This window comes from Suncus etruscus, chromosome 11 (assembly GCF_024139225.1).
Source record: "Suncus etruscus isolate mSunEtr1 chromosome 11, mSunEtr1.pri.cur, whole genome shotgun sequence".
NCBI classification, from domain to species: Eukaryota; Metazoa; Chordata; class Mammalia; order Eulipotyphla; family Soricidae; genus Suncus; species Suncus etruscus.
This window is the reverse complement of record NC_064858.1, coordinates 51,266,552-51,294,072: the sequence shown is the minus strand read 5'-3', so window position 1 is coordinate 51,294,072 and position 27,521 is coordinate 51,266,552. Positions and strand designations below refer to the sequence as shown.

The 27,521-nt window shown below is 36.8% G+C and overlaps 1 protein-coding gene across 1 annotated transcript in view; it reads right to left on the bottom strand.

The window, feature by feature from the left end:
* CFAP54 (cilia and flagella associated protein 54) overlaps nucleotides 1-27,521 on the bottom strand; it is a 443,326-nt gene that overhangs the window by 224,675 nt on the left and 191,130 nt on the right. Inside the window, exons 27-33 of the mRNA XM_049782938.1 lie at nucleotides 26,361-26,495; nucleotides 24,371-24,485; nucleotides 21,356-21,445; nucleotides 20,009-20,135; nucleotides 2,261-2,372; nucleotides 1,851-1,948; nucleotides 190-420 (exon numbers count right to left, since the gene is read on the bottom strand). Of these exons, the coding sequence (XP_049638895.1) occupies nucleotides 190-420; nucleotides 1,851-1,948; nucleotides 2,261-2,372; nucleotides 20,009-20,135; nucleotides 21,356-21,445; nucleotides 24,371-24,485; nucleotides 26,361-26,495 (908 nt within the window). The remainder of the gene's footprint in view (nucleotides 1-189; nucleotides 421-1,850; nucleotides 1,949-2,260; nucleotides 2,373-20,008; nucleotides 20,136-21,355; nucleotides 21,446-24,370; nucleotides 24,486-26,360; nucleotides 26,496-27,521) is intronic.

Genomic DNA, 27,521 nt, shown 5'->3' with positions numbered 1-27,521 from the left:
ATGTTCCTCAGAGCGTCACCAGCTACACCAGGTGCAGCACTATAAGCCTCTAAGCATCAAAGGCATTCTCAGGCCTTTGCATTGAACTGCTGACTTAATTGTTCAAGTACCATTAGGAATGGCCTCTAGGCCCCATGCACACAACTTAGGAACACCCCCTCCCCATTACTCATTAGTACTATATGATACCTGACCATTGTATGTAAAGTGCTACATTTTCCCTTTATCCGGTCCACCAGTTTTGTCAAAAACAAGTTGAAGTAGGCAATTGCCAGATACAGGTTCATCAGGGATCTCCAGGGAAGTTCCTCAATGTATATGTGATGTAACTTCTTTTTCTTAATATAATTAATTACTAAAGGACTCAAGCTATACAACAGGAACTTTTGTGCTGCTTTTCTAACATCAGATCTTTTATTTCTAGAGGGACAAAAAAAAGTGTAGAGATTACATACACTTTGAAAATACTTAATAAAGAAAAAATATTTTAATTAAACGCATCAAGAAATCACTCACCTTCCCTGTATGAAAATATTTCTAACTTATGCATTGCTTTTAGTGCTCAAAATATGAACTAGGGCAGGAAAGAAGGCATAAGTATTACATTCGTGACAAAGACCACTATTTCTTTTAACTCTCCTTTATCTCAGTTTCACTCAATACATTTCATTCCCACAGTCAAAATACAGGACTCTGGGATAAGACAACTAAATTACAATCTGTCCATAATCATTAATATTCATTATTCAAAACTAAATGAAAAAAGCTCACATATTTTCTGTATACCTTAAGTAGTGAAAAAAATGAAGTGATTTTTTTCTATTAGCAAAATATAGAATAAATATAATGATAGTAAAATAGCTTTACAAATGAGGAAATGTAATAGTAAAGGGGGATGCTTAGATCTCCTCCATAAACATAGGGAAGACAAAGAAGGAAATAAATCAAGGGAGGTTAAGAAGAGAAAGGGTGGTAATAGGGGAACAGGGGTCAGGGCTTCAGGGTTGGAGATATGGGAAAGTGGTAAAGCTATAAATTCAAAAGACAGACTCAACAACACTAAAAAAAATAAATTTTAAGCCACCTGAGTTCTAAAACACAACCACTGCACTCTATAATGAGCCTGTCAAAGTGGCATGAAGGGATTGGGGCAAGATGAGGGGACAGAATACGGTGGAGAAAGTTGACAGTAGTAGTAGGATTGGCTTTAAAATAGCATCTGCCTAAAAATCAACTATCAGTGCTTTGCAAGTCATCACTCTTCAATTAAATTTAAAAAGATATTTTTAAAAATGAAGGAATAATCAAATGGAATGTAAAAACAATCAAAAAGTAAAAGTTGTCCCACTAATATCCAATTGATACAATTTAAGATCAAAATCACTAAACCAGTAAAGAAAGATCTAACACTCATTACAGAATAAAGCTGTTATATTAAAATGCCTAAGAATCATAAATGTAGCAATTAAAATAGAAGCTAAGCATTTTACTATGGCAAGTTTGATCATTTGACTTTTAGAAACAAGAAAACTGGGTCCAATCAATAAATAAATTTATTCATCAACTGAAGCTTTCCAACCATCCTAAGATAGTGCTATCATGTGTTGGTCAATTTTATTGTATAGGATATTATCCTCTTCACATACATTAATAAAACTTATCAGTCTTTTCTACTTTTGCTTTGTTCTTCACTGGGATCTTTCACTCACATACTAGCTTCCTAAGGGCAGTTATCTCATCTATCTAATGATTCTATTCTGACTATCCCTAATGCAAAAATTAATGCTCAAACTTCAAACTTCAAAACCATCTAGGAAATATGTTCAAGAAATCAGTTAATTTTATATTACCTTTCCTGTTCCATCATTTCATATATATTTGGATTTCTGGAAAGAAATTCCCTTAGCGTTTCCCTTTTCTTATTTCTTTTTCTTGTAATCAGATCTGTCTTGATGAGAGATTTTAAAAAGTTACAAATTGAACTCTGAACACAAAACAATAATTTACAAATACCTAACTCTTATCTCTAGCCATTGAAAAGCATTGTATTATCCTTTCAATTAAAATTACTATCCAAAGTACTCTATAGAAAAATGAAATGTTACTATAAGAATACTTACATTATAACTTACAAAATTGAATGATTTTATAATTATAAAATTTTGCTTATTTCCTTCTTTTACTATTAAATAAATTATAATAAGGAGAGAACTCTATACATATAAATTATATTATAATTCAAAATTCATATGGCACTTACTCTTCCAATTTCCATTATTACAGCTTTATACTTCTTCCCAAGTTTCTGCCCCTTTTTACCCATATTGTCCTTATTTCTGGTTCTTCTCATTCCAGTTAAGGATTCATGCCTCCTAATATAAAATGATGAAGTCAGTTAAAGGGTTTGTACAAATTTGCAAGAAAGTAGTAAATCCTTAATAAAAGTTGTCACTGAAGTTATATGAAAACATCTAAACTTGTGTCCCCTGAAATTAGGAATTAGATTATAGCATTCCTATTCATTAAGAAATAACTGGTCCTGGGGCAGGAGCAGTGGCGCAAGCGGTAAGGCATCTGTCTTGTGCCCACTAGCCTAGGACAGACCACAGAGTTAGAATCCCTGGAGTCCCATATAGTTCCCCAAGCCAGGAGTGATTTCTGAACACATAGCCAGGAGTAACCTCTGAGCATCTCCAGCTGTGGCCCAAAAACAACAAAAAAAGAAAAAGAAATAACTGGTTTTGGGGCTGGAGCAGAAGCACAGTGATAGTGCCTCTGTCTTGCATGCCCTAACCTAGGACAGACCATGGTTCGATCCTCTGGCATCCCATTAGGTCCCCCAAGCCAGGAGCGATTTCTGAGTGCATAGCCTGGAGTAACCCCTGAGCATCACAGGGTGTGGCTCAAGAACCAAAAAATATAATAAAAAAAAAATAACTGGTCTCTTGTGGCTGGAGCAGTGGCACCAGTAAGGCATCTGCCTTGCCCACTCTAGCCTAGGATGGACCGCAGTTTGGTCCCCCAGGATCCCATATGGTCCCTCAAGCAAGGAACAATTTCTGAGCACATATCCAAGAGTAACCCCTGAGTGTCACCGGGTGTGGCTCCCCCCAAAGTAACTGGTCTCTCAAAATAAAATGTAAATCATGCCCTAACAAGTAATAAAAGCTGATGTATCACATATGGATACTAAAACTGGAATAAAACTGACACCATATTAATGCTTCTCTTAAAATTAAGATGGTTATTTAAAAGTGATCCTAGACACTATGTTGACTTCAGTCATATGCAAGTCCCTCATCTCTATCACTACCTAGATACCAACAAGAGTTACAAATTTAAAAGATTATAGAGGATTACACAACTTTCCCTTCCCCTCAAATATCCTGCAAAGCTTCTTACCATTATTTATTAAATCTAACATGATCTATGAAAGTAATGACCCTTTCTCCAACTACTGTAAATTTCTCCAATATCTGTCTTCTACTAAAACAATTTATTTTTCCTGAAATGTGTACATTTAATAAAATTACAGTTTTGTGGTTAAGTTCTTCAAACTAAAGAAGAACCCTAATACAGCACTATTAATGGGATCCACAAACTCATATAGAATAGAATTATATGGGGCCATTAAACATGAATGAAATGGCTGGTTGAGTCTGGATAGCCTATTTCTAGAATTGGAATTCCAAAACAATTTTTTTTGTGGTTTTTGGGTCACACCCGGCAGTGCTCAGGGGTTATTCCTGGCTCCATGCTCAGAAATTACTCCTGGCAGGCACGGGGGACCATGTGGGACACTGGGATTTGAACCGATGACCTTCTGCATGAAAGACAAACGCCTTATCTCCATGCTATCTCTCCGGCCCCTGGAATTCCAAATTTATCTTGATTCCAATAAAGAACTGGACTCTTTATTTTGATTTTGATGCAGATTATCTGAGATCCTGTACTTGGTTGGGACTCATGCAGCAACACCATTTCAAGAATCTTCCAGTTAGTTGGCATTAACTTCAGCAAATATTTTATCTTCCTGTCTATAAGTTTAGATGGACTAGGAAAGGTATTGCCAGTGACCACTGGGAACTTGAAACTATTTGCTGTAGTTTGCCACCACAGATTTTTCTAAAATTTCCTGAAATCTGGAAATTTTTAAATTTTCCAGCCAGTTTACTTTCTTCTGTTTTTCCTCTCCTACCTACCCAAAAGAATTTTTGACCTTCTAATTATTATTCAAGAAAGAAAAAGAGAGAGAGAGACCAAAACATTCAGTATCTTCAGTGTAATACCATCTTCTCAGTACTCTCAGAAATCTTCTCCTCCATGGTCCAGTAAAGTTATTAAAATTCAGTGTTCATTTGGGGCCGGAGAGATAGTATGGAGGTAGGCCATTTGCCTTGCATGAAGGATGGTGGTTTGAATCCCGGCATCCCATATGGTCCCCCGAGCCTACCAGGAGCGATTTCTGAGCATAGAGCCAGTAGTAACCCCTTATTGCCGATGGATGTGACCCAAAAACTAAACTTTAGTGTTCATAAACCTCTTCATAGAATGCTTCAGCCAGTTCTAAATGGTTTTTATTTTTTGTTCTTATATAGTATTTTTAAAGTTTTTAATAACTATCTCTAATATTTGATGTCTTATATTCATTTTTTTAATTACTCATATTGTATCTACATTTTTGTTCTAATGGTGACACTACTACTGAGAATCAAATCCAAACCTCACCCACACCAGGCTCCATCACGGACAAAACTATATCCCCAACCTGTATTTCTGGATTGAGTCCCAGTAGTTGTCTGCCTAATATTTCATAATCTCACTCTTATATTTTATCTGATATCATAAGTCTCTCAATTTTATTTTATTATTTTTCAAATATTTTTTCAATATACTACACCATTCCAAATAAATTAATCATTGGATTTGAATAAAACCAGTAATAATTCAAAAATAATAAAAGTTTCTGCAATATTTTATTTTCCCAGAGTAATGTACAATGTCTCCATTTATTCAGGTCATTTTTTTAATCTCTACTAAAGTAGTTTGGTCATTTTAATATTAGTCTAAGTCCCCTCAGAATTCCTAATAAACAATCCTTTATGAGAATGGCATTTTCTTCAATTATATTTTTAGTTAATGTCAGAAAGCTATTGATTTTATATCTTTCCACCTTACAAAATTATTTTTACAGTTTTTAGCAAATTCATTTAAGTTAAATATATGTACATATGTAATTTTTTTCTACCTCCCACCCCACCTGTCTTCAGGATAGGCATTGTATTTCTCTCTCTCTCTCTCTCTCTCTATATATATATATATATATATATATATATATAGTTGTCTATTGTCTCTGAGTGCTATTATACTGTCCTTTATTTTTGTTAAATCTCAAATATGAGTGAGACTATTGTGTGCTTATCTCTCTCCCTCTGACTTATTTCACTCAACATAATAGTCTCCAAATCCATCCATGAAGAAGTAAATTTCGTGCTTCATTTTTTCTAATGGCTGCACAGTATTCCATGAGTTGTTACCAGATTCTGGCTATTGTGAGTAGTGCTGCTATAAACATAGGATTACAGAGGGCATTATTATATTGTGTTTTAGTGTTCCCAGGGTATATCCCTAGGGGTGGTATTGCTCAATCATATGGGAGCTCAATGTCCAGTTTTATTTTTTTTTAAGTTTAATACTTTAATCTGTCTGCCAACAAGGCCTCCACACTGGCCAGTCAGGGCCATCCCCCACAGGAAATGAGCCCTGCCCAAGGTCATGAGTAAGATTTTATAGGGAAAGGATATAGGGAGGCTTCAGCTTTCTGATGATCTCTAAAATGACTGGCTATTGTCTAGGGGTACTTTCCTACTGCTCCTTTGTCCTTCCCTGATAGGCTAGGTCTGGCCAGGTATCTTGGGGCATGGTCTATGGAAATAGGCTTGTGAAGACCAAAACTACAAAATGGCATCTTTGGGGTCGGAGCAGTGGCACAGGCGATAGGGCTTTTGCCTTGCAGTGCTAACCTAGGATGGACCAAGGTTTGAACCCCAGCATCCTATATGGTCCCCCAAGCCAGGGGCGATTTCTGAGCGCATATCCAGGAGTAACCCCTGAGCATCACCAGGTGTGCCCCTCCAAAATGGCATCTTTCCCTGCTCAGAACTGGGAAAGCAGCCTGTCATGTGGCCTTTACAAATGGTGTCCCTCCTTGTTCAGAATTCAAGTCCCAACATTTCCTCCTCTTCTTATGAACCTGAATAAAATCTTTGATTCTCCTAAAGGTTCCTCATCCTTGTCCCTATTTTAGGTCATATACTGGAACTTTAGCACAAGCATCTTAATCCGGGAAGTTTACCCAGATTTTCATAACAGGTGATACCGGATTTCATACCATTGTTCATACCAGGTGCCAGAATCTTTCTATCACCTTTTTTGCTCCTATAAACTAGTCCTTCACCTGATAGTTGCCTGCATCCTCCACCAAAAAATAAAAAATAAAATAAAAATCTAGTCTTCACCTGCTGCAGTGTCTCATGGTAACTTCTGACTTATTAGCATAGAAACATTGTTCCCCCGGAGCCTAGGTCTAGTCCTCTCCTATTCTGGAGAGCAATTTCAGCTAACATTTGATAGAAGAGTTCTCACCCACTCTCTCCTGCCAGGGATGACATCTGTGATTCAAAATTCATCTGGGTTTTCAAAATCAGTGGCAAACACACAGGGATCAGTTCCTTGATACACTCAAAGTCATGTCCCATTCAGTCCCTGAATATTTGGCCTCTACTGTCTCATTGCAATAGTCCAGGTAAGGAAAGGGATGCCCCTCAGTCCAGTCTGTTGTCTGGAACACTGTTGTCCCCATTATTATGGTCAAGAGTTCCTCTTCCCCTTCAGTTATTGGGCCAAGAAAGGGTACAAGGTTATGGGGCTTAAGGCACTTTAAGGCAGTTGAGCTGTTGATTCCCTCCTTTTTTGCCTTAGCTGATGCTCCCCCCACTAGGAAGTTAGTCTGGGTCCATTCTTTTGAAGGCCCTGCTAATATTTGGGCCAGAGAGCTCTGGTTAATAGCACTCCCAAAACTCTGCCTGAGACCTTCATCCTAAGCCTCAGGGTCCAGCTCCCTTGTGCTGTCAGGTGGCTTTCCTGACACATTACTGTAGCATATAAAATACCTCTCCCCACATTTTGGGGAACTCCCTTCTTTACAAGCAGAAAATGAGAATGCTCTTGGGACAACTTCCCTGTCCCAGAACCCGAACCCATGGGTTGGTATTCACTTTTTTTTTAACACACCTCAGAAGGAGGGGATCTTGTACAGCATAACCAGAAACCCCAAACAATTCACAGGAGTCAAAGTTTAGGGGAGGAATCTCCAAGGTGACAGTCTGACCCATAAACCCCTCATCCACAGTCTGGGTAAGAGTATACTCATTCTTGCTGGTCGTCCTGCAATTACTACACAGTCATGGCCACAGTCAGCAGGAGCACCAGGACTATCTGCTTTCTGTCCTGGTCCTATGAGCTGAGTCAGCTGGGTCTACGGGGACTCCATCTTATTCAGTTTGTGAAGTTCTTGCTTCTTCAATCCTGCAACTTAAACAGCTGTTGGGGTGGAGAGAACAATACAGACTCTAAACTCCAATTAATTTTCCTGAACTGGGTCAGACAGAGATGAAGAAATTCTACACCTGGTGCTTATTCTTTTTTTTGTTTTGTTTTGGGTTTTTTGTTTGTTTGTTTGTTTGTTTTTTGGGTCACATCAGGAAGCTCTCAGGGGTTACTCTTGACTCTACACTCAGAAATTGCTCTTGGCAAGCTCGGGGGAGGGGACTATATGGGATGTCAGGATTCGAACCACCATCCTTCCACATGCAAGGCAAACGCTTTACCTCCATGCTATCTCTTTGGCCCCATGGTGCTTATTCTTTTACCCTTAACATTACCAAAGGAATCCATAATTTTTTTTCTCCTTTCCTTAAGCCACCCATCCTTGTTCAATGTTGATGTACGGTTAATTCTTGCTACTTGACCCAACCTCTGGGATAGATAGGCATAGTGTAATTTCCAATTGTCAATGGCCCTAGCTCATTGAATTCCCGTAGCACTTATTTCCCTGGAAGCTTTCCTGTTGACCTTCCTGCTCCATATTTTTTCTAGAGATTTCACCACCTTAGAAGACATTAAAAGGAAGTGTGGCTGAAGGCCCATTTTCTGTAACATCTTCAGGCTGGCAAAGGACTGTAGTCTTTCCCTAAAAAGGGATGAAATTTCATGCCACCTTAAATGAGCAAATAACTGGTTCAGTTATGCAGTTTCAACAACTGAAAAGGTCAGATCAATTAGACAGGGGGAATATTACTTAAATCAATCAGGCCCTGAAGCAGTAAATGGTAGAGCTCTGACCTTGTTATAGAACAACATGTCGGTAAAACACTCCATGACATTGAGACTAAAGGTATCTTCAAGGAGGAAACTGCACTTTCCAAACAAGTGGAAGCAGAGATTAACAGATGGGAATACATTAAACTGAAAAGCTTCTGCACCTCAAAAGAAATAGTGCCCAGGATACAAGAGTCACCCACTGAGTGGGAGAAACTATTCACCCAACATCCTTCAGATAAGGGGCTAATATCCAAAATATACAGGGCACTGACAGAACTTTACAAAAAAAAAACATCTAATCCCATCAAAAAATGGGGAAAAGAAATGAACAGACACTTTGATAAAAAAGAAATACAAATGGCCAAAAGACACATGAAAAAATGCTCCTCGTCACTAATCATCAGAGAGATGCAAATCAAAACAACGATGAGATACCACCTCACACCACAGAGATTGGCGCACATCACAAAGAATGAGAACAATCAGTGCTGGCGGGGATGTGGAGAGAAAGGAACTCTTATCCACTGCTGGTGGGAATGCCGTCTAGTACAGCCTCTATGGAAAGCGATATGGAGGTTTCTTCAAAAACTGGAAATTGAGCTCCCATTCGACCCAGCTATTCCACTCCTAGGGATATACCCTAGGAGCACAAGAATACAATACAAAAACCCCTTCCTCACACCTATATTTATTGCAGCACTATTCACAATAGCCAGGCTCTGGAAACAACCAAGATGCCCTTCAACAGACGAATGGCTAAAGAAATTGTGGTACATATACACAATGGAATATTATGCAGCCGTCAGGAGAGATGAAGTCATGAAATTTTCCTATACATGGATGTACATGGAATCTATCATGCTCAGTGAAATAAGTCAGAGGGAGAGAGAGAGACGCAGAATAGTCTCACTCATCTATGGGTCTTAAGAAAAATAAAAGTCATTTTTGTAACAATCCTCAGAGACAATTAGAGGAGAGCTGGAACACCAGCTCACTCCATGAAGCTCACCACAAGAGTGATGAGCACAGTTATAGAAATAACTACACTGAGAACTACCATAATCAAGTGAATGAATGAGGGAACTGGAAAGCCTGTCTGGAGTACAGGTGGGGGTGGGGTGGGATGGAGGGAGATTTGGGACTTTGGTGGCGGGAATGTTGCACTGGTGAAGAGGGGTGATCTTTATAGGACTGAAACCTTATCACAATCATTTATGTAATCAAAATATCCAAATAAAGAGAAAAAAAAATAATCTTAAAAAAAAAAAAAAAAAAAAAAAAAAAAACAGTAATACAGAAGTTAGACAACATAAATCAAAGCACCATAGCATTATACCTATTCCCTGAGCATTTTGGGGGGTATCTATGAGGTCATGCTACCAGTCTTCCCACTAATGCTCAGGTTCAGTAACAGCAATAAACCCAGCTCTAGTTACTTCTCCTATTCAGGCTAAGTTTTTACTGGTGAAGTTCCAGTCAGACTAGTCAGTTCTTTATGATCTGGTCTATTACAAACAGTAAGCACATTTCCACATAGGTTATCCTAAAAAAGCGGACTTTAAGTTAGGCCCATAAGAATGCATTTAATTCAATCAGCTACAGAAAAATAATTTTTCTCTCCACCTTCACCTTGAATCTTGCCAGATATTTGAATAATTTTGGCAAGTTCCTTTGCATAAACACAGTAATACTGGAAAAATCTCCATCTGGGACACCACGTTATTTACAGAAAATTTCTGAAGGTTGGACAAGAACAAACCAGGTGGTTCACCAATAAATGCACCAATACTTTATCTGTCATATCATGGTCACACAGGCTTGGCCAATGTAAAGATGAAATGGTCAGTTCAGCAAGGTGATCTGAAGGATGGCTGTGGGCATCTCACCCTCTGTAGGAGTGTCCTGGAGGTCACTTTCCCCCGCCCCTCTTCAGGGTTGGGAGAGATTCTGACCTCCCTCCAGAAATTTTCTTAGGGCTAAGATCAGAGGTGTTGTCAGTTGGTGCAGATCCAGAAACTCCAATTTCCTTGGGCCATTCCACCTTGATGACCTCCCTGTTGTGTCAGCCAAGTGCTTTAAAGTTAAGGACCTGCTTGTCACTCAACCTCAACCCCTTTCAACTCTGTTCCCTTAAAAAGGGCTTTGGGATCCCCTAGCTGACTTTTAAAATTTCCTGATTGCATGAGGAGTACTTCCCACTACAGAAAGGAAAACCTTTTGCCTGTATTTATGTAAATCAACATAATGCCATAAAACATCAAAAATATTGACCATGTCAAGAGAAGAGAACAAGCAATGTTTCTCAAATTACAGAACACATACAACAACCATTATGCATGTAATTTTAAATCCCATTTGGAAAACCTTGATTTCCTATAATTTCTAAAGATGCAATTTTTCTAAGAGCACTGTAAAATGAGTCTAGAGAATCTAAGCTCCTTTTCTATAGAATCCTCTATACAAAACATTAGTCCGGGCTTTCTGATCCCTGGGGGAGATGGCTCAGAGAGTTTGCAGCAAACTTTGTCATCTTGATCCCATCATTGTTCACCAACCAGGTAGGTGGCCCAGTCTAAAAGGGGTCCCATCTCCTTCTGCTGCCTTTATAAAGCCCTGCACCCCTCCATTTTTGGCTTTATGATCCCTGCAGGAGATGGCTCAGAGAGTTCGCAGCGAACTTTATCAACTTGATCCCATCATTGTTCACCGACCAGGGAGGAGCATAGCCACTCCTCTTCGCTTTGCGGTCACATATATCTCCCAGCCCATGAACTACACCACAACACGTAGCAAAATTCATGCTACAACCATCTCAATGGGGAAACAATGCCAGACAATAGCATGCATAGAGAATGAAGATGACAGCTTTGATGTCCCAGAGAATACCAACTACATAGCTAACATTTTAAGGACAAGGAGTTTAGAGTACTAATATGGAGGATGTTCATAGAACTCAAAGAAAAAATAGATCAAGTTGAAGAGAACACAAGCAGAAAACTCCAAACTCAAACTATAGGACTGAAAAACTCAGTAGATGAAATAAAACACTCAATGCAAAGCCTCTCAAACAGAGTAACAGCAACCGAGGACAGAATCAGTGAACTGGAAGATGAGATGCAGAACAACTCCATACAGCAGAAGAGACTGAAAAAGAACCATAAAGCAAATGAGCAGACAATTGAAAAGTACTCAAAGAATGTGAACAGATGAAAATAAAAGTATTTGACAATTCAACAGAAACAACATAAGAATCATTAGAGTCTCAGGTATATAGAACAGCATGTAGGTAAAACACTCCATGACACTGAAACTAAAGGCAACTTTAGGAAACAGAACTCTCCAAATAAGTGGAAGCATAAATAAACAGATGAGACTATATTAAGCTGAGAAGTTTCTGCACCTCGAAGGAAATAGTACCCAGGATACAAGAGTCACCCACAGAATGGGAGAAACTATTCACTCAATACGCATCAGATAAGGGGCTAATATCCAAAATATACAAAGTACTGACAGAATTCTACAAGAAAAAAATCTAATCCCATCAAGAAATGGGGAGAAGATATGAACAGACACATTGTCAAAGAAGAAATACAAATGACCAAAATTCACATAAAAAATGCTCCACAACACTAATTATCAGGGAGATGCAAATCAAAACAACTATGAGGTACCATCTCATGCCAACTGGCGCACATCACAAAGAAGAAGAACAAGCAGTGCTGGTGGGGATGTGGAGAGAAAGGAACTCTTATTCACTTCTGGTCTATTCCAATCTTTATGAAATACTATATGGAGATTCCTCCAAAATCTGGAAATTGAGCTCCCATACAATCCAGCTATACCACTCCTAGGGATATACCCTAGGAACATAAAACTACAATACAAAAATCCCTTCCTCACACCTATGTTCTTTGCAGCGTTATTTATAATAGCCAGACTCTGGAAACAACCAAGATGCCCTTCAACAGACAAATGGCTAAAGAAAATGTGGTACATATACACAATGGAATATTATGCAGCTGTCAGGAGAGATGAAGTCATGAAATTTTCCTATACATTAATGTACCTGGAATCTATTATGCTGAGTAAAATAAGTCAGAGGGAGAGAGACACAGAATAGTCTAACTTATCTATGGGTTTTAAGAAAAACAAAATACATTATTGTAATTATGCCCAGAGACCACAGAGATGAGGTCTGGAAGGACTGAATCTCAATGTGAACCTCATTCCATAGAGTGGTGAATTTAGTTAGAGAGATGACTACACTAACATGACAATGTTAATGAGTGAGAGTAGTAGAATGCCTGTCTCAAATACAGGCAGGGAGTGGGGAAGGAGGGAAATGAAGGGCATTGATGGTGGAAAGGTTGCATTGGTGAAGGTGTGTTCTCCTTATGACTGAAACCCAACTACAATCATGTTTGTAATCTTGGTGCTTAAATAAAGAAAAAAAATTTTCAAAAGAAAATTTAAAAAGACTACTTCTCCCTTTCTTTTTTCTCCAGACAATTTTCAACCTAAAAAGCGACAAAGCAAATAGCTTCCATGATCTTTTTTATTTCGCCTACCCCCTCTCTATCCAAATGCAGATAACTTAATCTTCCTCTGGTCTCAACTAAAGCATTGCAGAAAAGCAGCTGAGATAATTACAAAGCCGATATTCTCCAGGAAAAATTTATGTCTTGATGGCCATTGAGAAAAATCTGGAGTTTATGGCCTCCCCACCTTTCTCTGCCCTTTCCCTAGTAGAGCAATATGAGGCTTACAGATCGGGTTATACAAAGACACACAAGGCCAACACAGCACACAATTTCTGCTGAACTCAAACCAAATTTTACCAACACTAAAGGACAGGTGGTATTCTCCCTCGAATTTCTCACCATGTTCTGACCAGACAAGACAGAGAAAACACTGAACATAGAACCACAACAAATAAGAGTGACTGAAACTCTCAGTGGGAGTTAAACCAATGAGGGCCCATGGTGGGACTCAAACCCACATATCACTCCCAGCATTGATGCAAGTGCACCTCGATTGGGACTCAGATCAATGACTTAGTGGGACTAGAAACCACGTGGGTGTCCCCCAGTTATGACCCCTGGGAGAACTTTGTCATCCCACTAGTCTCCTTCCCTGGGAGCAATATGGTTTTTCCCCTCTAAAACTTTCCCCAGAGCTTCATTTCCTTAGGCCTTTACATACCTCAAGGATGACCCAGTGTATGTTCAAGGGACCTAGGCAGCCTTATTGGTGACTAAGTCAACATCAGTTCTATCCCAGAAGAGACCCCAAATGTTCCAGTCCAGAGTAGAAGGATGAGACCACACAACTGGAATAAAGTTTAATATTTTAATCCATTGCCAACAAGGCCTCCACACTGGCCAGAAAGGCCATCTCCCAAAGGAGATGAGCCTGTCCAGTTTTTAAAGGAATATCCATATTATTTTTCCAAAAGGCTACAAAGCATTTCTATCAGCAGTGCTTGATCTTGTTCTTATGTGTGTGCCAGTCAGACTCTGTAGCATAAAATGATATCTCATTGTTGTTTTGATTTGCATCTCCCTGATGATTAGTGATGTGGAGCATTTTTATGTGCCTTTTGGACATCAGTATTTCTTCTTTGAGGAAATGTCTGTTCATTTCTTCTCACCATTTTTTGATGAGTTTAAAGGGTTTCTTTTCTTGTTAAGTTCTGTCAGTTCCTTGTAAATCTTAGATATTAGCCCCTTATCTGCTTAGGTGTTGTTTGAATATTTCTCACATTCTGTGGGTGGCCTTTGTATCCTAGTCACTATTTCCAAAGAAACTTCTCAATTTAATGTAATTTATCTCTGCTTCCATTGTTTGGACAATTGTGTTTCCTCCTTTAAGATGCCTTTAGTTTCAATGTCATAAAGTCTTTTGCCTATGTTTTCTTCTATATACTTTATAGTTTGAGGTCTGATATCAAGGTCTTTAATCCATTTGAATTTGACCTTTATACATGGTGTTAGATAGAGGCCTGAGTTTGCTTTTTATGCATGTGGCTGACCAGATGTCCAAACATCACTTATTGAAGAGGTTTTCCTTGCTGCATTTTGCATTTTTTGTCTCTTTATCAAAGATTAATTGTATGTCTGAATATTCAAGTCTATTCCATTGAACTGAGAGACTGTCTTTATTCCAATACCATGCTGTTTTAATTATTATTGCTTTGCAGTACAATTCAAAGTTGAGGAAAGTGATGGTTCCCATCTTTATTTTCAGGGTGGCTTTAGTCATTCTTGGGTGTTTATTGTTCCAGATGAATTTCAGAAATGCTTGCTACATTTCTTTGAATAACACCATAGGAATCCTTAGAGTTATTGAATTAAATCTGTACAATTCATTGGGAAGTATTGCCATTTAAATTATGTTAATCTTCCCAATCCATGAGCAGGGTATGTGTCTCCATTAACTTTGTTTCCTTTTTTATTTCTTGAAGCAATGTGTTATAGTTTTCTTTGTATAGGTCCTTCACTTCTTTATTTGAGTTCATGTCAAGGTATTTTAATTTCTGTGATGTTATTGTGAATGGAATTGTTTTCACAATGTCTATTTCTTCTCTATCGCTATATGTGTATAAGAACACCATTGATTTTTGTGCATTAATTTTGTAGCCTGCCACTTTGCTAAATAAATCTATTGTTTCTAGGAGCTTTTTGGTAGAGTCTTTAGGATTTCCTTAGTATCATGTCATCTGCTGACAGTGAGAGCTTGACTTTTTCCTTTCCTATCTGGATGCCCTTGATATCTTTTTCTTGCCTAATCGCTATGGCAATTACTTCCAGTACTATATTGAATAGGAGTAATGAGAAGGGTATCCTTGCCTAATGCCAAATCTTAGGGGAAATGCTTTCAGTTTTTCCCATTGAGTATAATACTTGCCATGGGCGTGGTAAATGGCCTTGACTACATTGAGAAAAGATACTTCCATTCGCATCTTGTTGAGAGTTTTTATTATGAATGGTTGTTGACCTTATCAAATGCTTTCTCTGCATCTGTTGATATGATTATATGGTTTTTAATTTTTCTTTTTGTTGATGTGGTATATTACCTTGACATTCATACATACATTATTTTTGTTTCCATTTTCTGAGTAATTTACTGTGTCATTTATTTGACAGAGATATTTTAGAGTATTCTAATACTCACATAGCTTATGGTCCTACTTTATATTTAGGGGCTTCCCAAGCAGTACTTCACTTCTAAAAGCACTTGGCCAACTGATCTGGCTATTCAGTGCTAGGTCCAGAGGATGCGGTTCTGCTGGGGCCCTGCAATGATGGGGACCAGTAGGGCTGGTGACAGTACTTGGTAGCTAAATAATAACTTCTATTATTTTAATGTGCAAGAAAGAACGTTCAGGAAAATTTAAGTGATAGAATGGATAATAGGTTTACTTTATATATCTTAGTAGAAAATATTCTTATAATCATAATTTTAAAAAAATGATTACCAAAATTCACCAGGAAACCTATTTTAGCATCCATTGAAGTCTTTTGTGATCATCAGTAAATTTATGTTTACAAATTTAACATTGTATGTTTATATTTTATATTTATAAGATTTATATTGAATATTCATATATTATATTGTATATTAAGAATAAAATAGGCATTTATACCAATAAATTTATCAGTAAACATTTGGGTTTGGTACATAATTTTCTGTGTTGATTCTATTTTTAAAATGCTATTATTAGAGACTATTGTTTCAATTTTCTAGGATTTTTATAATCATATTCTAAAATACATATTTAAAATATAAATTACGGGGCCGGGCGGTGGCGCTGGAGGTAAGGTGCCTGCCTTGCCTGCGCTAGCCTAGGACGGACCGGACCGCGGTTCGATCCCCCGGTGTCCCATATGGTCCCCCAAGAAGCCAGGAGCAATTTCTGAGCGCATAGCCAGGAGTAACCCCTGAGCGTCACAGGGTGTGGCCCAAAAACCAAAAAAAAATAAATAAAATAAAATAAAATAAAATAAAATATAAATTACCCACTCTTCATACATAAAAATATCTAAATTATAAACATTCTGAGTTATTCTAAATGTAATGCTTAATAAATTCTTTGATGTATTTTTTCTAATAAACATCACTTTTCATTTGACTTTCAAATTTATCATATTAAATTATATATTATTAATATTTGTTTAAACACTCCCAAGTTTTATTTCTTTCTTTGGATTACCTATATTTTACTTTTTATCTTTTGGTTTTTGGGCTACACCTGTGGTACTTAGGGGTTACTCCTAACTCTGCACTCAGAAATCGCTCCAGGCTGGCATGGAGGACCACATAAGATGCCAGGAATTGAACCTGGGTTGGCTGCATGTGAGGCTATGTGCAAGTCTTACCTGCTATTCTACAGCTCCAGCCCCTATTTTTACTTCTAAGTATGCTGACCATAAGTGTAGCAAATTTATTCATATCTTCAAAAACCTAATTCTAGCAGGTATCAATGGAATTATTTTTAAGTGAACTTAAAATTGTTATATTCACTTTTATTTTCTTTTTGCTTTCATAGATTTGTTATTTTTCCAATGTACTCAATTCAATCAATATATGATTAATTTAATTTGTGAGGTTTTTTTATTAAAGAAACTTCTCTTTTATCACCATGCTGAAAAATATAGGAAATATTTCACATCTCTGTATGTCTATAAGATTCATTGAATCACCACAAATTTTCCAGTACAATCCCATTTCCAAAATTACCTTCTCCATCCATTCTTCCTGATCCCCTTCCCTTTTTTTGTTTAGTAGTCACCAATTTTCTCAAAGTCAAAGAGTTATGTTTTACCTCTTCATTTGCTCTATTTCTATTCCAAATATGAGTGAAACTATCTGGTAGTTGTCATTTGCTTCCAGACTTATTTCACTTATCATAGTCACCTTAAGTCGTAACTACTTAAGTCATTACACAAAAGTCATTACTACAAATTTTAATCACAGTAGTATTCCATACATTCAGTGCATCTACCCCTGCTTCCTTATTCATTCATCTTTGATAAGCATTTCTTTTGATTCTATTATGTAAGTAACAATGCTATGAACGTGAGTATTAAAAATAACTTCAAATTAGTATTTTACATCCTTTGCATACATGCCTAAGGATATTACTGACTCATATGGCATTTCCTTATTAACTTTTTATAGAATCAACATCTTATTTTCCATATATGGTTCATAAATTTATATTTGCATTTACAGTTCATATGAATTCCTTTCTCTCTACACCCCCACCATTTGTTGCATCCAATTTTTTAAAGGCCATTCTCACTTGTGTTAAGTGATGAGTAAGTCAGTGTGGTTATAAATTTTATTTCTGTAATAAGTAAAATTGAGCCTTTTTCATGCACCTGTGGATTATCTCTTTATCTTCTTTAAAAAAATGAATAATCTGGGCCCGGAGAGATAGCACAGTGGCGTTTGCCTTGCAAACAGCCGATCCAGGACCAAAGGTGGTTGGTTCGAATCCCGGTGTCCCATATGGTCCTCTGTGCCTGCCAGGAGCTGTTTCTGAGCAGACAGCCAGGAGTAAGCCCGGAGCACTGCTGGGTGTGGCCCAAAAACCAAAAAAAAAAAAAAAAAGAATAATCTGTTCTCTATATTTTTTTGGAGAGAGATGATTGCCATCCCAGTGTTGTTCCAAGCTTAATATAGGATCTGTGCTCAGGGATCACTATTGGTAGTGCTCCGAGAGTCATATGTGATGGTGGAGATTGAATCTGAGTCAGCTGCATGCAAGGCAAGCACCTTAACCCTTGTATTACTTCTCACCATGGTCCACTCCTTTTGGTTGAGTTCTTTGGTTTTTGTTGTTGCATACTTTTACTCTGTCTACATTGAATACTGATTCTTTGTCAGTGTGTATGATTCATGATTTTCTCCTGATTAATATGTTTCGTTTTTATATTTTTTCTGACAGTGTAAATGCAAAAAATATATATATATACTAATTTTATAGACACCAATTTAATAATCTCATTGTTTATTCTTTTTTTTTTTGGTTTTGATTTTTGGGCCACACTTGGCAGTGCTCAGAGGTTATGACTGGCTTTTTAATCAGAAATCAAAAGTCACTGGTTTATTCCTGGCTCTGCACTCAAAAAATTGCTCCTGGCAGGCTCAGAGGACCACATGGGATGCTAGGGATTGAACCCAGGTCAGCAGCATGCTAAGCAAATGCCCTACCTGTTGTGCAATCACTCCAGTCCCATCATTGTTTATTCTTACATTTGTTTCCCTTGCCATTAGAGTTAAGTCTCCAACTTTATCTAATGTCTAAGTCTAGGGGAGTATCCAAAAAAGTAATTTATAATTTAAGGTCTCATATTCATGGTCTTTATTATTTTAAATAAATCTTTATGTGTAATGCAAATAATAGTCTGGTTTCATTTTTCACATGTGAGTCCAGTTTTTCCAGCATCATCTCTTCCATCTTACTGCACAATAGAAACTACCTACTGATTATCTTTGATATCTAGCCTATTATTTACATGATCCAAATATTTAAATTATGTCATTTTTTCTTTTTATTTAATGAAACTCTCTAACTCTGGTCAGTGTTCTTATTCCCATGGTCTGTTTTATTTAATACAAATCATTTCCTCAGGGCTGGAATGCATGCCAGGCATGCACAGGGTCTAGGTTCAGTCTCAGGCACACATGTCTTATCAAGCCCTGCTGACTAGAAAGCTAGCAGCCTCTACCATCGCTGGATGGATTAAAGAGTCGTGTATTATCTTTAGGTAATCTGAAATACATATATTCCAATGTGTTGCCTATTAAATTATCTACCTACTAAATGAAGAATATTTAATGACATATCTGCAGAAGAATATTGTTCTTTTGTTGGTATTTTAAAAACAAACCCCATGCTATTAATGTTGGAGTTTTTTTGTTTGTTTTTGTTTTTGTTTTTTGCTGAGAGAGTACTTTCCACCAGTGAAAGGGAAAACTAGTTGCTGGAGGAAAAGTTTGATTCTCTTGCAAAATGGGGTGGACTTTTAGCTTTACTTCAATTGGAAGAACAATCTATGTAAATATGTATGTGCAACTCAAAAAAATGCCTCTATTCCCTACTATAGAGGAAGCTAAAAAACATTACCAATGACCAAAACTCAACACAAAAACTATGTGAAGGGAGTTAATGGCAAGGGAGGTGATTACCTATCCTGACAAAATAATAAAATGTCTCCTTGATCTCTTATATAAAATCTAAACATAATCTCTTCTTATTTGTTTCTTCAATTCTATACATATTTTTATCTTTCACTGAATATTTATTTATATAGAGAAATATCAATAAATCTTCACTATCTTCCACATAATTCCATCCTCTTTTTCACTCACCTGTGTTTTACAATAACAATGTTGGGAACCAGAGCAATAGTACAGTGGGTAAGGTGCTTGCCATGCAGGCAATCAACCAGATTTAAGACATCCCATAAGGTCCCCTGAGCATGGTCTCCCCAACCACCACTCAGGAGTAATTCCTGAGAGCACAGTTGAGTGTAACCGAAAAACAAAAAGTAAATAAATGAATAACAATGTAATTCATTTTTTAAGTAGGCAAAACTAAGATAAATATTATAAGTACCTTCTCAAGAAGTCAATAACTGGATTTGTTATTTCCAGCACAAGGTGAAATTTTTCATCATTCAGGCATTTTAGCATAACTTGTGTAAAGAATTCCAGGAATCTGGGTCTATGCTTAAATTTCAGGACTGTAAGAATAAGAAAATTTAGATAGTTACCAACATACTTGTTACTGGTGAATATGTCACTGTTGGTAGTGAACATTTGTGACAATATGCAATATTTACCTGCCTTTTCAGATTTATCAGTTTAGTTTAAGTAAAAAATACATGCAGTATTAACTTACTTTTTTTCTAAGCTCAAGTAATTCCTATGAGCCATTTATATTTTAAGTAACTCAGCATTAAGATTTCCCAAATTCATCTCTAGTCATAGGTTAATTGGGGAGAAAATGTAATTGATGATTATCAAAAAGGAATGATCAACCTATTTTTTTCATTACATCAATTAGTTAGGGCTGGAGTGGTGGCAGAAGTGGTAAGTCATCTGTCTTGCCCACATTAACTTAGAACGGACCATGGTTCAATCCCCCCAGCATCCCATATGGTCTCCCAAGCCAGGAGTAATTTCTGAGCACATAGCCAAGAGTAACCCCTGAGTGTCACTGGGTGTGGCCCAAAAAACAAACAAAAATATATATATATCAATTAGTTAAGCCCCAATCTTACTTAAGTCCTAATGTTCCAATTTACTTATAGATTAACTTAAAACATTTTTCAATTTCATAATCCTTATACATCACATGTCTTTTACCAGTAAATAATCCATCTTTTCCAGACTTTAAAACAGATACAAATTTAGGTTTGTTTTGATATATTATTCAAGAGTTTACATTGTTCTGAATGACTTAAGAATCCAAAACCAGGGGGCTGGAGAAATTGCACAGCAGGTAGGGCATTTGCTTTGCTCATGGCCAATCCAGGTTTTATCCCAACATCTCATATGGTCCACAGAGCATGCCAGGAGTAATTTCTGAGTGCAGTCAAGAGTAACCTCTGAGAGATGCTAGGTGTGGACCAAAAAACAAAAACAAAATAGAATCTAAAATCATCTGCTGTAAGAACAAATGAAATCTTTTTTTTTTAGTCACATCTGGCAGCGCTCATGGATTACTCCTGGCTCTGCACTCAGAAATCACTCCTAGCAGGTGCAGGGGACCATATAGTATGCCAGGATTCAAACCACCATCGATCCTGGGTCAGCTGCATGCAAAGCAAATGCCCTATCGCTCTGATATCTCTCTGGATCCAACAAATGAAAGCTTTAAGCAGACAATAACAACAGAATCCACAAAAATATTGATCTCCAATAATAGGCTACTAGCAAAAACATATATTTAGTCACTTACCTTCTTTTATAGCACCTTTAGCTGGCCAATTAAAAACTATAGGGTAAAGAAATATCGGGTCCTCTGCTCCAGAGAGTTCAGGTATAGAAACTAAGATTGAAACAATAGACTTTAGAATCTGTTTAACATTAACAAAAACATCTCTTTAAAGAATATTTAAAAATGGGGAATATTAACATATTTACATATTAGGTGTGCTTACAAAGTTTAAACTATATCACACGATGCATGCTGGGAACAGGGGTGGAGGGAGGACAACATTGATGGTGGAATGCCCGATTCAATGTAACTATGTAGCTGAAATACTACTGTGAATGATTTGTAACCCACTTTGGTAAAAATAAAAATTATTAATATAAAAATAAAAATGTATAAACTATCTTCTTTAGAGTATCTTAGAAATTTAAAATCCAATAATTTCAATTCTTTTCATTCTAAAAGCTAAGATGTCTGCCACCAAATAGGTGAAGGGCTTCTAAGACATAAACTTCTCTTATTCAATATCTACCATGTGTATATATTCAGGCTTCAGAAACTACCAATTATATCAACTGTTTTCATGAAATTATTTTTGAAGGCAATATAGTAGAGAATTATGAATAACACAGACACTGGAGTAAGATTCCTTGGGTTCAAAGTAACCTTGGCCTGTTTTACTTTTTAGTTCATGAGCTTGAGAAATCATTCAATTCTCTTTGCCTCAGTTTCCTAATCTTTAAAATGGAGGTGAAAATCACCCTCTTCTCATCCAAATCAAGATAATAATGAGATATCATCTTATACCAGTGAAGATGGCACATAACAAAAATACTGGGAACAATCTGTGGTGGTGAAGGTGTGGTGAAAAAAGTAACTCTCATCGACTGCTGTTAAGAATACTGTCTGGTCCAACCCCTATAGAAAAATAGCATGGAAGATTCTCAGTAAACTTAGAAACTAGTTGCCATAAGATCCGGCAATTCCACTTTTGGACATCTATGTCTAGGATGTGTGCACACTACTATTCATTGCAGCACTTAGTACAAGAACTAAGACTTGGAATCAACCTAGATGTTCAACAACAAATGAGTGGGTTATGAAGAATTTGTATAAATATATTAGGTTATCACATTCATAATTGGAGTAAAAAAGGCAATTAGACAGCTCCCAATGAAAACAAACACCAAGATAGTCAATAAAATTATTATCTAAATATTCAATATTATAAGTCTTGGAGATAATGGTGGAGAGATCTTATGATCTTATGGTGAGAGTGGGCATAACATAACAATACTACAAGTACAAACTAGTAATACTTATGATGTTGTAAAAATAAATAAGCTCCTAAAACAAGGAGAGAAGTATTGCTCAGCAGTAAAGTATGGGTAAGGCAAAGAGTTGATTCTGTAAGCACTATGAAATTAATTAAGACACTTAAAATTAGTAGCTGGAACATAAAAACCAATGTACATAAAGCAATGAAATTATTGTTTTGTTTTTTAATCTACTTGGGTTCATCAAAGTATAGTGAGTTTCTTCGAAAAAAATTTATTTTAGGGGCCAGAGTGATAGCACAGTGGTAGGGCATTTGCTTTTCATGTGGCTGATCCAGGAAGGACCTTGGTTCAATCCCCTGGCATCCCATATGGTCCCCCAAGCCAGGAGTGATTTCTGAGCACATAGCCAGGAGAAACTCTTGAGCATCACCGGGTGTGGCCAAAACAAAACAAAACAATTTATTTTTATTAATTATATAAAAATAAGTAGCTCATTCAGGGCCAGAGAGATAGCATGGAGGCAAGGCATTTGCCTTGCATGCAGAAGGACGGTGGTTCAAATCCCAGCATCCCATATGGTCCCCCGAGTCTACCAGGAGTGATTTCTGAGCATAGAATCAGGAGTAAGCCTTGAGCAATGCTGGATGTTACCCAAAAACAAAACCAAAAAACCACACAAACAAAAAAGTAGCTCACGTTCCCCTAATGTTTTAAGTAATTATGTAATTATATATTTGTATATATAATATATATATAGCAAGGCAGAGACAACTTCCCCTAAATTAGGTTGCTTGATTATATAAAAAAAAACAAAGTATCGGGTTTAATTAAAAAATTCAGCTTAAAACAGATGTGCAATATATTAAAAAAGAGTGCAAGTATCAGGAAGAAATTAAATAGTATGACCACCCAATTTAAAGAAGGCAAATGATAAAAGATATGAGGGGAGAGCAGAGAATTTCACAAGCATAGTGTGTTCCCCAAAGTTCAGGGTCCAACAATGGAACCTCATACTTGGGAGAGGCTTGGGTATTCTCCTGTTATAAAAGTATGTTTCTAATGTGATAGTATTTATCATTGTCAGTAATTAAATCAATTTCCTAAACATATATACATACTGTAAACTCCAAAACTGCTAACTAGAATACTACAATATTAATCTAGCATGAAATGCCTATATAGCACAATGCCCTAAAATTAAAACTTACCTTTTACCAAAGTAGACTCTGGTTCAACCACTCCCACATTAACACCCCTCATCTTATTCCGTTCATTCTGTGACATTTTTGCCTTTAGAACAGTGATTCTGTTTTGTACCTTCCACCCCAATGCTTTTTGTGGCATTTGCCTCCCAGAAAGTCATCATAACTGGGGAAATGGTATATTATGTATCTGTGATTAGAAGCCAGGAATGCTGCTCAGAATAATACAAAACCTCCAGGTCCCTCAAAAAAAGAACTATATGACCCACATTGGCAACAGCATCAACATTAAGAAGCCCTGTTGCAAGGTCAGCAGGTTTAGGCTTAAATCCAAGCTGGCTCTATAATACTAAATAAGAGCTTAATCTTCATGAGTTTCATCTGAAAAGAATGCTTAGCAATCCTTATTGAAGAATAGTACTAAAATCAATGACATAACATAAAAGCACAAGATTCAATCTTAAGAAATGACCAGATGTTAATCTCATAGTAATACTTTAAAATTTTTTATATTGAAACATACATAAAGAAATATATAAAAAGAAAAGAATGGCTACCTTGTTTCATCAGTCTAAGTAGGTGAGTCTCTAACATGACCAACTGTTCATTTATCTTTTCAGGTATTAATGGCTGCTGTAACTTCTTGGGCTTGCCAATCAAAATCTTCTTAGACTCCTAGAGACATTGGTTAAATAAAAATTGTCATTTTCAAACAAAAACAACCACTACTGGCGTGGTTGTGGAGAGAAAGGAACTCTCATTTACTTATAGTGGGAATGTCATCTAGTTCAACCTTCTGGAAAACAATTTGGAGATTTCTCAAAACACTGGAAATTGAGCTCCCATATGATCCAGCAACACCAATCCTAGGAATATATACCCTAGGGTCACAAAAGCACAATACAATAATGTCCTCTGCACTCCTATGTTCATTGCAGTGCTATTTACAATAGCCAAATTCTGGAAACCACCCAGATGCCTGAAATAGATGAGTAGCTAAAGAAACTGTGGTAGTTCTACACAATGGAATATTACACAGCTGTTAGAAAAATTGAAGTCATAAAATATGACTATACGTGAATGGATGTGGAGACTATTATGATGAATGAAGTAATTCCAAGGGAGAGAGGTAAAAAAGAAGTTCACTCATCTGTGGGATTTAAGAAAAATAAAAGACAATTTAATAATACTACCCAGAAACAATAGATCTGAGGGCCAGAAGAACCACCCATGATATCATGATATGAAGCTCACTACAAAGAGTGGTAAGTGCAATTAAAGAAATAACTATATTAACAATAATCAAGACAATGAGAGAGAGAGAAATACAATACCTGTCTCTATCTGTCTCGAACACAGGCAGGGGTTGGGGGAGGAGGAATATGCAGGACATTGGTGATGAGGAAAGTTGTACTGGTGAGGGGGTGTGCATTTCATGACTAAACCCAATTATAAACATGTTTGTAACCATGTGCTTAAATAAAGAAATTATTTTAAAAAATAATTGTTATTTTCAAATAACATCGTTTGAATTATGTTTAATGTTTTCATTCACACTTGCTGAACAAAACGTGGCAGAACCAAATTACAAATTAGTTAACAATTAATAGCATTAGTCATGGTATTCTATCCAAACACCAGCTATAGTACTATGGCTTCATGAAGGATGACAAAAACATGTATTTTCTTCCTACTTGGTTCTTCCTAGTTAACTTCCTCATCCTATAACCAGTCTCCTCCAATGAATACAATCTTCTAAAAGTAGCTCAATGTTGATCTCTATGAAATCTCAAAAGAAAATTCCTTTCTATCCCCAGATTAGTATTCCTATTAAATTTTCTCTCTTTTTTCCTATCTTTCATCCAGAACTTGTTTCTTTACAAGGAAGCTAATTGACTCTCCATACTTGCCTTTTATTGAAACTTAACAAGGTCAGTATTAGTACAGTAAAATTTGGCAGCTCTGCTTTCAGACTCCACACCATGTTTTCAACAGTCAAAGCCTGTGAACTGATGGGTTTACGTTCCCTCTACTCCAAAAACAGCAACCAAATAAAATTAAAAAAAAAAAGCTTCAAAGCCTTTTAGAATTAAAGAGGCCTTGAGAGATTATGTGAGTTAATTTCTCAGTTTCCACTGGATTACAGTAAACTCCAAGAAAAGAGGCCTGGGACCTTATATCAGCAATAAGGCCAAGGCCTGGGTGACATACATAGACGGGCTGATAGACTCTGAGTGAATATTTGGTTTTTGAAATCCACAAATTGTTTCCTAGTTAATTGAAAATTCCTCTAGACAAAATATTATGGCAAAAAAAAAATATATATATATATATATCCAATGAGGCAGTGGTAAAGGAAACTAGGCTGTACTCTACCATAGAATCCTTTGCACTTTTTGACTGCAATTTAAGAGGAAAGAAAAGAAGTACTTCTTCACCACATGTAACTTTTCTTTAAAATACCATAAATCAAAAACATCAATTTTCTAGCATGTTTATAAATACTACATGACCCTCTGACTCAATCGAAAAACACATTTAAAAAACAGTTACCTCCTCTGTGACTTCTTCTCGATCACTAAAACCAAATAAAGATTTGCATCCTGGTGTGACGTCCAACATCCGTCTTCCATAATTTATAATCATTACTGCGAGGTCATATTCCCTCCACGAGCGTAGAATCTAATTAAAAATATTAATTATCTCTGTAGGAAACCCATCTCTATTTTCTAGTGTCATGCATCATCTTTCATAAATTCAAAAGTTCCATTAACATTTGGGGCTGCAGAACTCCCATTTTTATTAACAAAACTGGACATTTACTACCAGCTCATACTTGTCTGGAATTAAAACCGCATGATTAAATGAGAGGAAAAAATAACAGCATTTTTCCCAATAATGGATTCCTCATATCTCTGCAACATACAGACATAAGCCTTTGCACATAAGTTAACTCTTAAGAAAATATTTTCATTTTAAAAATAAAATCCTTAAAGCCTTGCTTTGAGTTGCCTTGAATTGCTTTCTATGTAAAATGGCATAATCATTGACCTTAGGTTGACTTAGTGGGCCATTTACAGCAGGATATCATTTGCAAAGCATTCTTATGTAGGGCTGAGTTAGAAATAAATGGGTATGGGAAATAGCTTCATAAAAGGAGGGGACCAGTAAACCCCCTCACCTACATTTCTTGTTCTAATTGCTATAATTTACCCTTACCAATGTAATCTTCCACCACACAATTTTTGGGGGGCTCAAACCCAGCTGTACACAGGGCTAACTTCTGGCTCTAAACTCAGGAAATCACTCTGATGGCACTCAGGTGACCATACAGAAAGCCAGGAATCAAACTTGGGTCAGCCACATATAAGGCAAATAAATGCTTGCTGAGCTCCATCCCCCCCACTCATTCTATATTTTCAACATATAAAATATTGGTGCAAATACAAATATTGCCTCACCATGACTTTAAGATTCCTATCTATATACCCATAGCTGGGCCACTATCTGAAACATTTATTCCATTTTTGATCTTGTGCTGAAAAATCTGGACTCTAGTATCAACTCAGCATCACTTGCCTGGCCAACAAAGTGGTCTGCATAGAAATTGATGCAGTGAAGAAGACACATTCATCAAGGACCCCAGAGAACAGTTCTTCATAGAACATAACTGAATATGCATGAATATATTACAAATATTCTAGAAAA